Here is a 12,148-nt window from a genome sequence, read left to right as displayed (position 1 = left end):
CCGGCTTATAGCATACAAGTCCTACATTTTTGGATATTGCTAGTATGTGTAGTGTACCGACATCGAATGATAATAAATTACCATTTTTAATACTTATTTTTCCAATATGATAATTGAACATGTATTGTAGGAGCCGTTAGTTAATAACATGTATTTAGGCTACTGAATAAGAGGACTCATGTCTACTTACTACAACTACACAATCAAACATGCTGAGCTTTTATTTTGAAAAACGAGGACGCACTGACGTCATTTTTATTCGACAGAAATGTCCCAGGATCCATTGCGCCCAAAATCATGGCTGGCGTTCTGAAAAAGGTACTAGTGGAGGTCATGTTATGATTTTGTGAAAATGTAATGTGCTTTTGTTTATTCAGTTAGTTTCCTTGACTTTAGAATTGATATGAGCTTTGTCGCGTTCTATTGACAAGCATTATTTTAAGCTAGCTAGTGTAGCAGGCTGGCTCGTCTTCTAGCTAAAAAACGTAGCTAGCTCATTTGCTGGAGGGTTCGCGGATAGCTACTTCGTTCTGCTATATCAGGGTTAGTTACCTAGATCAGTGGCTTGTCCATTGTGAAGTAAATATAGCCAACTTACATGGCTGACACAATACTAACTTAAAGCTACATTACGTTTTATCCATATGTCCTGTAATGTTCCACCTTCCTTCTGAATGCCATATGATTATTTTACCCAGGAGATTACTAGCTAACTATGTAGTCTCGCGTGCTAGCTAGCTATTATGCTCATTGTGTATAATACTTTCCCCAGACAACAGGCTTGGTGGGACTGGCCGTATCCCACAACCCTCATGAGGTGAGTCCACAGTAATCACCATAATATACAACATTAGTAGTTTTGTAGCTACACTAATGGCCATAAACAGCAGTAGTAGACCACACCTACTTTTGTCTGATAATGTATCTCTGGTGTGTGTGTGTCCCCTCAGCGCCTGAGGATCCTGTACAGTAAGATCCTGGCATCTCTCCAGGTCATCCCTCAGGATGCAGCCTACAGAAAGTACACAGAACAGCTGGTCAACGACCGCTTTGACCTCATCAAAGCAGTAAGTTACACTCCAACCACGGTCAGGTTCAGGGCTAGACCATGGTCAGGTCCAGAGCAGACTTGGGGCAAATGTTTTCAAATGTGATCAGGGCTATTGCACTGACAAGTTTAACACAGTAGAAAACCAATCCTACCAGCCCTCATTGTAACTGTGAGTTCATGTATTAGCTTGAACTTGTATGAACCTCTGTGAGGGTATCCCCTTGTTGACTTTGATACACTGCTCAAAAAAATAAAGGGAACACTAAAATAACACATCCTAGATCTGAATGAATGAAATAATCGTAATAAATACTTATTTCTTTACATAGTTGAATGTGCTGACAACAAAATCACACAAAAATTATCAATGGAAATCAAATGTATCAACCCATGGAGGTCTGGATTTGGAGTCACCCTCAAAATTAAAGTGGAAAACCACACTACAGGCTGATCCAACTTTGATGTAATGTCCTTAAAACAAATCAAAATTAGGCTCAGTAGTGTGTGTGGCCTCCACGTGCCTGTATGACCTCCCTACAACACCTGGGCGTGCTCCTGATGAGGTGGCGGATGGTCTCCTGAGGGATCTCCTCCCAGACCTGGACTAAAGCATCCGCCAACTCCTGGACAGTCTGTGGTGCAACGTGGCGTTGGTGGATGGAGCGAGACATGATGTCCCAGATGTGTTAAATTGAATTCAGGTCTGGGGAACGGGCGGGCCAGTTCATAGCATCAATGCCTTCCTCTTGCAGGAACTGCTGACACACTCCAGCCACATGAGGTCTAGCATTGTCTTAGGAGGAACCCAGGGCCAACCGCACCAGCATATGGTCTCACAAGGGGTCTGAGGATCTCATCTCGGTACCTAATGGCAGTCAGGCTACCTCTGGCGAGCACATGGAGGGCTGTGCGGCCCCCCCAAATAAATGCCACCCCACACCATGACTGACCCACTGCGAAACCGGTCATACTGGAGGATGTTCTCCATGGCGTCTCCAGACTGTCACGTCTGTCACGTGCTCAGTGTGAACCTGCTTTCATCTGTGAAGAGCACAGGGCGCCAGTGGCGAATTTGCCAATCTTGGTGTTCTCTGGCAAATGCCAAACGTCCTGCACGGTGTTGGGCTGTAAGCACAACCCCACCTGTGGACGTCGGGCCCTCATACCACCCTCATGGAGTCTGTTTCTGACCGTTTGAGCAGACACATGCACATTTGTGGCCTGCTGGAGGTCATTTTGCAGGGCTCTGCCAGTGCTCCTTGCACAAAGGCGGAGGTAGCAGTCCTGCTGCTGGGTTGTTGCCCTCCTACGGCCTCCTCCACGTCTCCTGATGTACTGGCCTGTCTCCTGACAGACACAGCAAACCTTCTTGCCACAGCTCGCAATGATGTGCCATCCTGGATGAGCTGCACTACCTGAGCCACTTGTGTGGGTTGTAGACTCCGTCTCATGCTACCACTAGAGTGAAAGCACCGCCAGCATTCAAAAGTGACCAAAACATCAGCCAGGAAGCATAGGAACTGAGAAGTGGTCTGTGGTCACCACCTGCAAAACCAGTCCTTTATTGGGGGTGTCTTGCTAATTGCCTATAATTTCCACCTGTTGTCTATTCCATTTGCACAACAGCATGTGAAATGTATTGTCAATCAGTGTTGCTTCCTAAGTGGACAGTTTGATTTCACAGAAGTGTGATTGACTTGGAGTTACATTGTGTTGTTTAAGTGTTCCCTTAATTTTTTTGAGCAGTGTATTTGATATCATGTTACGAGACATTGTTTGGGATGGCATCTATGTGTTTCAATCCATATAGATCATTTCATTGTCTTCATTTCAATTGAAAGGAGCCTGATGTGGAGAAACTAGAGAAGAAGATCAACTGTGGTCAGATCGAGGAGGTCATTCACCAGGTACAGAGAGGAGCCTCACTCTTTTCATTGCTTTGTATCTTCCTCCTAAAGTTGCTTTCTCTAGCCCCGTTTATGCCTGGTTTCAACATGTGTCCGTTGTCCTGATCTTGTCCAAATTCTGGTTGTGCCCACATTTGTTGACAGGCGTAGACAATCAAGACTCATTGTGATCTGATTGTGATTAGATCTTCCTGACCACCTCCAGAGGTAGTCGAAGACGCATCTTGTGCGGATATCCTTGAAGTGTATACAAATCCAGACAATGAAAGCGTATACATTTGGCCAACGTCACGGTTGTCCAGGCCTCTCAAAAAAAAAGATACCCGGCCGGTTTAATTAAGATCATGGTCTTTAGAAATCAAGTGCCAACTGGCACTGAGGCTGGATATGTCACAGTCCAATACCGCGTCCAGCTCTGATTTAAAATTGGCATATAGAAAAATATATTTAAGAGACATTATCCCGAATGAGAGAAAAAGGGTTCTCCCGTTCCCACATCCAATGCAAGCGCAAAATCAAATATTTGAAAACATCATAGGCTACAGAAAGGCCAAGGACTGTAATAGCATAATTTAAACTAAAGTAAAAATGTATTGGGGATGCATGCAGGGATGGACTATGATGGAGTTGCAGCAGAAGAGAGCAGTGCATGACACTTGTATGGTAAGGTATAGGCTTAATGTTCCTCCTGTACCTTTATATCTAGCCAGAATGAACAGTGGGCAAGGGGTGAATAGTCTTTCAGTTGCTGTATCAAATATGAAAAGAATACAGTGATATAATGCAATCCTTTTCAATTATATTATGTGCATTTTTGAGCATTTCTCAGATATCAAAAAAGTGCGGAAGATGTCCAAACTGATGCGTAAAGGCGCACAGCTTTCTGTAGCCGAAGCGTGAGCGAGGCTACTGTCCAATAGGCGAATGTAGGCTTCAATACGAAGGACTCTGGGCTACTTTCAGATTTACACTTTGTTCCTTTATAAAGCCTTTGCTTTACATGCATGCGCCTTTGCACTTTTTATAGATTGCTGCATTTTTATAATTTGACCACACGTCTTGCTATAGGTTATCATATTGAGGTACCGTTAGCGAATTATCACTGCTCATTGATTTGGAGGAAACTAAACCACGGTTGTTCTCCCAGCATGTCACTTTTTTTATTCCTTTGGTACTGTTTAGTCCTATACTAAAGGTTATTTACAATATTAAGACAACATATGTAAACATCGATGTGTAAAGAACAACCCTGTTCAGACCTGTTTGGATAATGCGTTGCGCCATTCAGAGATGCACTTTGTAGCCTACTCTGTAACTTAACCTGTTTCTGTTTTTACTGTGTGCATTAGGGCCTAAGTGTCATTTCTTTTTTACTGTGCAAAAAAGGTATTTTGTACACGTATCCAGATACTCAGATCGTTTGTGTGGTGACGTTTTTAGGGATGGGAGAGATTCTCTGAATATTTATTGTGTACGGCTGTGGACAGGTCCAGGTTATCGGGACAGTAGCCTATTACACCCAGTCTTAAATCGTTGGGTAACAAAAGTAGGCTGTAATGATGAATATGAAACTATTGATTATAAAAGCGAGCTGTTTTCTGTCGATTTATACAGTGTCATAACGGGAGGTCCAAGGCAGGTTGGATGAATTTGCATACAGGGAGGGACCATGGAATCTGGTCACAATAGGGACGAAGTGGGTAGATGAGAAATACATTCTATTACCGTGTGTAGACGCAACAAATCTTGATCAGATCATCTTGATTGGATGATGACAGCCATGTTAATGCAAGGTGTAACCACGGTTACTGAGACATTGTTTTGTTTCTCAAACTATTTTGAAGCATTCAAAAACCTCCCTCAGTGTATCTCCCTCTTCCCTTCCCCATTTATCCTACATCCCTAGCCTTATCTGATCCACTAATTTCCTCTTCCCTCAGGCGGAGTGTGAGTTGGCCCTATCCAGAAAGATGGCGGAGTGGAAACCATGGGAACCACTGATTGAAGAGCCTCCCGTCAACCAATGGAAGTGGCCCGTTTAAAGACTACTTCCTGTATTGATCATATGTCTGTTTGTGTAAATGTGTAAGTACTTCATTCCCAATGAAGCATGTACAAATAAAACGGGAAATATTTTCCCTATCCTTGTAAAACTAATCTTTGACATTTTGCCTTGTTGGGTACTGGGTGATAAAAAAAATAAAAAAAACATTTCAGACAGTTACATAAAAACACTCAGCCAAACCAAGGAGAATGAATGGAAGTTAAATAGCAAGATACTCTTTATTGAAAAACATGCCTAGAGCCCGGTTTATGCCTGTCCTGATCTTGTCCACATTCTGATTGTGCACATTTTTAGTTTGCACTAATGAATACACCTCATGTGTACACCTGACAAACCTTGAACAGATAGTGATTGGATCATCTTGATCACGAAAACCAAATTGTATTAATGCAAGGCGTAACCAGGGCTATAAATAGACCACCTTTTGAGAAAAGGCATCGTCCTGTCCTAGTGACCAATGCACCGCACATATTTAAAGCTGTTCAGTCAGAAAGTTAAAAACGTTGGGTAAGATTGGACAACAAAAGTCACAACTGGGATATGAACTGGCAACCATGTGGGTCTCGACATGCGTATAATGCCCCTCATCCACCTCCAATCTGCCAACTGTAAGGCAATTATTTTATTTGACTCTAAACTCCACCCACTGACCTGTCACTGAGCTCTGCCCACAGCTTTCATCCAACCAATACATTTGTCCGGGACTACTTCTGGAGGTGGTCAGGAAGATCACATCATTTTAAGCATCCACACCCGTCTAAAAATGTGGGCACAATCAAAATGTGGACAAGATCAGGACACATGCTGCATGTTACCAGGTATAAACAGGGCTCAGGATACAAGCATTCATCAGGGAGCCCTCTTATCAGACAACTTGTTTTACTTCTCGTATTATTATAACCACAACCTTAGAGCTTTAGACCCACAGGACATCATTAAATAAGACAGAACATATCAACAGTTCTATAGGCCAGACGGGAAAAGAGCTGATTCAGTTTAATCTGTTATTAAGTGTTTAATAGACTAAGGGCTCTATTCAATCCATATCGCTGTAGCATTACAGATAGCGCGCTATAAATCTAAAGGTCATTTCCTAATGAGCCGACATCTGCAGCATTTACTGTGAATGCAGTTTCCGCTAACACGGCGGGAACATTGCCTTGAAATTAAAATCGCTGAATTTCTGCCATATGGATTGAATAGAGCCCTTAGATGAGGTTAACTATTATTATTAAAGCCCTACCATCAATCATTCCTTATAATGATAATCATTGTTCACCATAAAACATTTAATAGAACAAAATTATGTTAACCATTATAACCAGTAGAGCCCCTACCAATAACTAGCAAGCATTTATTTCCCATTCACCAGTATGAAGCACAGGTAACTGCCCCCTTGTGCTGCCCTCTGTGGCATAGCCATAGAATTAGCAGAACAGAAATGTGCTTACAACATGGTGGGTGGCGTTCCATTTGGAATGTTTGAATTGCTCCTTATCACATCCATAGAAATGAGCAACACTGAAGTCATATCAATAATGGAAACTCATGTTGGGTGGACCATTAAAAAGGCTAAGGATTTTCATAGCCATGTCTGTTCTACAAATTCTATAGTCATAACATTCATAATATTTGGACGTGTTCTTCACTGAGGTGTTCTCCATGCCCATGTGAAACACAGACAGTTGCAACATGGGAGCTGTAGTTTCCTCACGTCCTGGAGTCCTGGGCTCCGCTGGTGGCCCTCTGCAGCAACTGAACCATGATGGGGTAGACAGGGGCGAACTCCTTCCCCTGACGAGCCCTCACACTCTGCATGTAGGCCTCCAGAGCACCCCTAGCACACACAGAAGGAGATGGAGTTACGAACGACACACTACCCAATAGAACCGATAGGAATTTCATCATTTTACCATAAGAGGGTGCTCACTCACTCCTCTGAGTGAGACCAAACAACCCACCAGCGGTCTCATAAAGGCTGTAAGACTTTTGTCATTCTTCTGCAGTTACCTAATGAGTGTGAGGCGGTCTCTCTCTGAAGGGTGGTCATCCAGCCACTGGGAGTAGCGAGCGATGGACCACTCTGCTCTCTGTGGAAGAGGGAGAATTAATACAAAGTGAAGATAAAGATAACGGTTGGAAGCAGTATAGATAAGTGTGTATAGGAGTGTGTGTAGGTACACTACAAGACCAAAAGTATGTGGACACCTGCTATTCGAACATCTCATTCCAAAATCATGGGCATTAATATGCAGTTGATCCCCCCTTTGCTGCTATAACAGCCTCTACTCTTCTGGGAAGGCTTTCCACTAGGTGTTGGAACATTGCTGCAGGGACTTGCTTCCATTCAGCCACAAGAGCATTAGTGAGGTCGGGCACTGATGTTGGGCGATTAGGCCTGGCTCGCAGTCAGTGTTCCAATTCATCCCAAAGGTGTTCGATGGTGTTGACGTCAGGGCTCTGTGCAGATCAGTCAAGTTCTTCCACACCGATCTCGACAAACAATTTCTGTATGGACCTCGCTTTGTGCATAGGGGCATTGTCATGCTGAAACAGGAAAGGGCCTTCCCCAAACTGTTGCCACAAAGTGGAAGCACAGAATCGTCTAGAATGTCATTGTATGCTGTAAAGTTAAGTTTTCCCTTCACTGAAACTAAGGGGCCTAGCCCGAACCATGAAAAATAGCCCCAGACCATTACTCCTCCTCCACCAAACTTTACAGTTGGCACTATGCATTGGGGCAGGTAACGTTCTCCTGGCATCCGCCAAACCCAGATTCGTCACACTGGACTGCCAGATGTTGAAGCGTGATTCATCACTCACAGTGGCTTTACACCACTCTAGCCGACGCTTGGCATTGCGCATGGTGATCTTAGGCTTGTGTGCGACTGCTCGGTCATGGAAACCCATGTCATGAAGCTCTCGACAAACAGTTATTGTGCTGAAGTTGCTTCCAGAGGCAGTTTGGAACTCGGTAGTGAGTGTTGCAGCCGAGGACAGACGGTTTTTACGAGCTTCAGCACTCTGCGGTCCCGTTCTGTGAGCTTGTGTGGCCTACCACTTCGTGGCACAGCCGTTGTTTTTCCTAGACGTTTCCACTTCACAATAACAGCACTTACGGTTGACCGGGGCAGCTCTAGCAGGGCATTCTGACTTGTTGGAAAGGTGGCATTCTATGACTGTGCCATGTTGAAAGTCACTGAGCTCTTCAGTAAGGCCATTCTACTGCCAATGTTTGTCTACGGAGATTGCATGGCTGTGTGCTGGATTTTATACACCTGTCAGCAACGGGTGTGGCTGAAAAAGCACAATCGACTAATTTGAAGGGGTGTCCATATACTTTTGTATATATACTGTGTGTGTGTACCTGGTGAGGTGATTTGAGCTCAGATGGTGCTCTGGTGAACAGGAAGTGTAGCAAGGTGCTGTATGGAATCAGATCCCCCACGGCTGGACTGCTGGCTATCAGCTCACTGTTCTGGAACAGCAGGGGCCTACAAAACAAAAACAAACACACACACACACATTGAGGTGTCTAGCCTAAATAACATGTTCATTATGTTACACCATTAGCCTTTACCCGTTATCTTTAAACCATTATCCTAGCATCTAAGTAGAGGCAGACGGCAGGGAGACCGAGAGAATTACAGCTCTCTAACCCTCCAATAATGACTAACATCTTCATTAAGCCGCTCTGGATAAGAGCGTCTGCTAAATGACTAAAATGTAAATGTAAATGTAATTAAGATCCACTCTCACTCTAGAAACTACCGCTGCTATTGAGGCGTTCCCCATCTCATGAGTCAAAGGTTTAACAGGAATAGGTGTGGCATAATAACTGATGTAATAACTATGTAGTAACTGTGTAACTAACGCGTAACAAGCAGTGATGATGTAATAACATACCTGAAGGATCTCAGCAGGCGGTAGGGTTTCCCCAGCTCAGACACTCTCCTACAGAGAGGAGCTACGGCCAGCTCCATCTAAAAATACAGAGGAGAAATAGCACTGTGAGAACACGAATATAGAGTTACTTGGTGAACTTCAAGATGCACAGAAAGACCAAGAGACAGACAAACAGAGAAGGAGAGCTTGAGACAGACAGAGATACCGATAATACCCTCACATACAGCCCTTCTCCTCACCTGAGCGAAGTCAGCCGCCAATCTCATCTTGCCTCCCTCCCCTAGGGGGCGCAGCAGGCTGGCGTGGCGGATGAACAGTGTGATGCAGCGCTTGGCGATGCTCTCCGCGTTTTCGTATATGAAGTCGACACACTGGAAGTGGCGGAAGTAGTCCGCCATCACACGGCCCACAAAGCCCTGTAGCTCCCGCATGTACAGAGAGCAGGGCACGTCCGGTTTACCCGGGGTGGACATAGACCTGGAGACAGACATATATAGAACACACCCTATGGTTAGTATAGGTCACAGACTAAGGGTCTGACTCATAACCTTGAACCTCAGGCCATTGACCCACAATGATTGAGTGACTACACACTATACCTGTGTGTGTGTGTTACTGAGTGTGTGTGTATGCAAATGTGTGTATGTGTGCGCTGCGAGTCGGCTAAGTCCCAGCAGGGCCTTGTCTGTGTAAGATCAGAGAGCGGAAAGCACTCTAGTCTGTATTCAGAGTGCTAAATGTCAATCTGAGCTCTCGGTCTCTGTATGTATGGCCGTGACAGAAGAACCAGTGTGTGCCAGGGGCCGATAACATTTAGCCAGCGGCAGGAGGCTACAGTACTGACGCAGGGACCCTTTGTGTGGCTCTGTCTAATGGGACCCTGCTAGCTGTGTGTGTGTGTCATGACTGCAAAGCCCCAAGACTAACTGAGTCTACAGGTCCATTGGGAGCCTCTCTATTGTACAGAGAGGAGTCTGGCTAATATGAATGGAGCAGCAGCATGAACGGAGGGAGAATATCTGAATGTAACTGTAGAGGTGGTCTGATAGGGGTACCACCCCCCCCTTACCCTCAGGCCCCCTCTATTTCTATGTGCACAAGCACTGTTCATGACACAAACTGTTCACACCCCTCTTGTTGGCGGAGAGAACATTTAGCAGGTTTAAAAGCTCATTCTTACAATTCTATACATTTTGCCATGTCTAATGTGTATTCGTGTGATATTTGAGTGACTCAAACAGTACAACAAAATCTATGGGCTTCTAAATAGCTCTCCAAAGTATGCAATGACAAGACGAATACTGATGATGCACTACCCAATTTCGACATGTCACCTTGTGCATTCTACTATTACAACTTTTAAGAGTAAGTTGAAAGCTAATTCCTAATTCTATGGTCTAGACTGGTTCTGCACACATATACAAGCGAGCTGCTGGTCTCACAGCTAGGCTACACAGGGCTATTGCCTTGGCTGGCATGCATGGATGCTTGGTGATTGACTTTTTTACTAAATGAAAACCCCCATTCTTTTTTAACACGTCAATATCGCCTCTGTGACTAGAATCCTGCAACAGCTACTCTGCCACTGTGTCCCTAAGGCTTATATCTGGGAGATGGTCAGTGGGGTCAATGGCTCAGGGAGACTGGGATGGTAGCGTGACTAAAAGTTCACTCAGAGGACGTGTGTGTGTGTGAGGAACAGGGTGAGTGTGTGCTAGAACTAGTTTTAAGATGGTCACTACAAGGAGCTCCCTCTGCGCAATGCAAGTGTGTGTGTGTGTGTGTGTGTGTGTGTGCAAGTGTATTTGTTTGGGAGAAAGGGGGCAGGGGTGAGTTCAGCCATGTTGGGTTTATCTGACCATGAAAGGCCATTTGGACAGGGGGCTGAAGAGACAACACACACACACACACACACACACACACAGGATGCTATACGAGAGCAGAGTGGTGTGTGTAGAACAGTAGATGTGTGTGTAAATGTCATGTTTGTATTACAACACAAGCTCAGGGGAAAGACAGAAACACTTTGTAAATGTAAATTAGCAACAGATGCTGTTTACAGCCAGGTGGAACACAGAGACAATCAGATAGTAGTATCACAGTTAACTTATTGTCACATATAAAGCTCTGTAGCACCATGTCACCAAGCCCACCCGTAAACATTACCCTTTAACAACTTAAACCCCGACCTTACTCCTAGAACGGGGGCAACTAGCTTGATGTGTGTGGTGCCTTAAAGTATGTTTGTACTAACCCAGAGAAGTCTTCCTGATGCATAGTGATGATGATTGCTTCTATGGAGTCACTGACCGACAGCAGGAGAGGCTGTACTGCACTGGCCATCAGAGCCTGTACTCCCTACACGCACACACGAGACTGTATAATTTAATATGGCATAAAAAGAGGTTGTGTGTCATAACTTTGAAACAACTCAGGTCAGACAATGACATCTCAAATATCAGTGGAAACACAATGATGAACTGAATAAACATTAGCATAACTCCCTGCATCTGCAGGCCAGGTGTGTAGCTGAAGGACACAGTCCCCACAGGGACACACCTGATTGGCTTAAGTCTGCCATTGCCTAGCAACCCAAACAGACAGGTGGCTCCTGGTCATCTTGGCTGCATGAATGTGATTTGCTGATAAGAGGACATTTGCAGTGCGCTCTAGGATAGGCGCTCCGTGCACGTGACATGTCAGACGAGAGAGGAAGAGTGTGTGTGTACGTGTGTGTTTGTATTTGTGTGTATGAGACTGTGTGTGTGTGTGTTTGGGCATGTGTGTGTGTCGGTCGCGGGGTTCGGAGTGGGGCCGCCAGTTTATCGTCCGCTCCATCTTTAGATCAATCTAAACTCAATAGACCTGACCCAGTGTGTGTGTGTTTGTGTTTGTGTGCATGTGGCTAAGCCCCTGCCAGCGATAGATAACCAGATCTCTGTTCAGATCTCCTCTCTAAACTCCTTCACAACAAAGTTAACAATGTCCCCTCCGTTGTGTGTGCGTGCGTGTGTGGGATTGGTGGAACGCAGAGAGAAACAAGCCTCCGACCGTTTTCCCAGTTACAACAAACGACCTTTGTGAGAAAAGGCGAGTGATTGCCAAAGAAGAGTCGCAACACTCCACTCAATGTTTACCGTTTTATCTCCCAGAGTGAGATGCATCAGCAATAGCAATGTTTTGTTTGGCTTCCATAACTCAGTTCCAAGTTCTAAAAGT

The 12,148-nt window shown here is 44.8% G+C and overlaps 2 protein-coding genes across 3 annotated transcripts in view; one reads left to right on the top strand and one right to left on the bottom strand.

The window, feature by feature from the left end:
• The first annotated feature begins 252 nt into the window (after positions 1–252).
• On the top strand, positions 253–5,115 carry LOC121546213 (NADH dehydrogenase [ubiquinone] 1 alpha subcomplex subunit 5). Of its 2 annotated transcripts, XM_041857307.1 has the most exons (5): positions 254–318; positions 773–817; positions 951–1,067; positions 2,893–2,958; positions 4,899–5,115. In XM_041857307.1, exons 1-5 carry the CDS (start codon positions 298–300, stop codon positions 4,998–5,000), a joined length of 351 nt encoding a protein of 116 aa, XP_041713241.1. In that variant the 5' UTR covers positions 254–297; the 3' UTR covers positions 5,001–5,115. The 2 variants fall into 2 exon arrangements, with proteins under 2 accessions (XP_041713242.1, XP_041713241.1); XM_041857308.1 differs by lacking the exon at positions 2,893–2,958 and having other exon boundaries at positions 253–318.
• Positions 5,116–5,216: 101 nt separating this feature from the next.
• LOC121546208 (conserved oligomeric Golgi complex subunit 5) overlaps positions 5,217–12,148 on the bottom strand; it is an 88,625-nt gene continuing 81,693 nt past the window's right edge. Inside the window, exons 17-22 of the mRNA XM_041857301.2 lie at positions 11,184–11,287; positions 9,169–9,406; positions 8,930–9,006; positions 8,391–8,517; positions 7,034–7,113; positions 5,217–6,860 (exon numbers count right to left, since the gene is read on the bottom strand). Of these exons, the coding sequence (XP_041713235.2) occupies positions 6,734–6,860; positions 7,034–7,113; positions 8,391–8,517; positions 8,930–9,006; positions 9,169–9,406; positions 11,184–11,287 (753 nt within the window). The 3' untranslated portion in view covers positions 5,217–6,733. The remainder of the gene's footprint in view (positions 6,861–7,033; positions 7,114–8,390; positions 8,518–8,929; positions 9,007–9,168; positions 9,407–11,183; positions 11,288–12,148) is intronic.

The sequence above is a fragment of the Coregonus clupeaformis genome, unplaced genomic scaffold, assembly GCF_020615455.1.
Source record: "Coregonus clupeaformis isolate EN_2021a unplaced genomic scaffold, ASM2061545v1 scaf0070, whole genome shotgun sequence".
In the NCBI taxonomy this organism is placed as follows: domain Eukaryota; kingdom Metazoa; phylum Chordata; class Actinopteri; order Salmoniformes; family Salmonidae; genus Coregonus; species Coregonus clupeaformis.
This window is presented reverse-complemented; position numbering and strand designations above follow the sequence as displayed.

What these genes read in the sequence shown, in the direction of transcription:
- LOC121546213 (XM_041857307.1), top strand. Translation starts at nt 298, where the DNA reads ATGGCTGGCGTTCTGAAAAAG. An exon ending in GCTTTGACCTCATCAAAGCA is followed by an intron (nt 1,068 to 2,892) that starts GTAAGTTACACT and finishes TTCAATTGAAAG; the next exon opens with GAGCCTGATGTGGAGAAACT. An exon ending in TCGAGGAGGTCATTCACCAG is followed by an intron (nt 2,959 to 4,898) that starts GTACAGAGAGGA and finishes CTCTTCCCTCAG; the next exon opens with GCGGAGTGTGAGTTGGCCCT.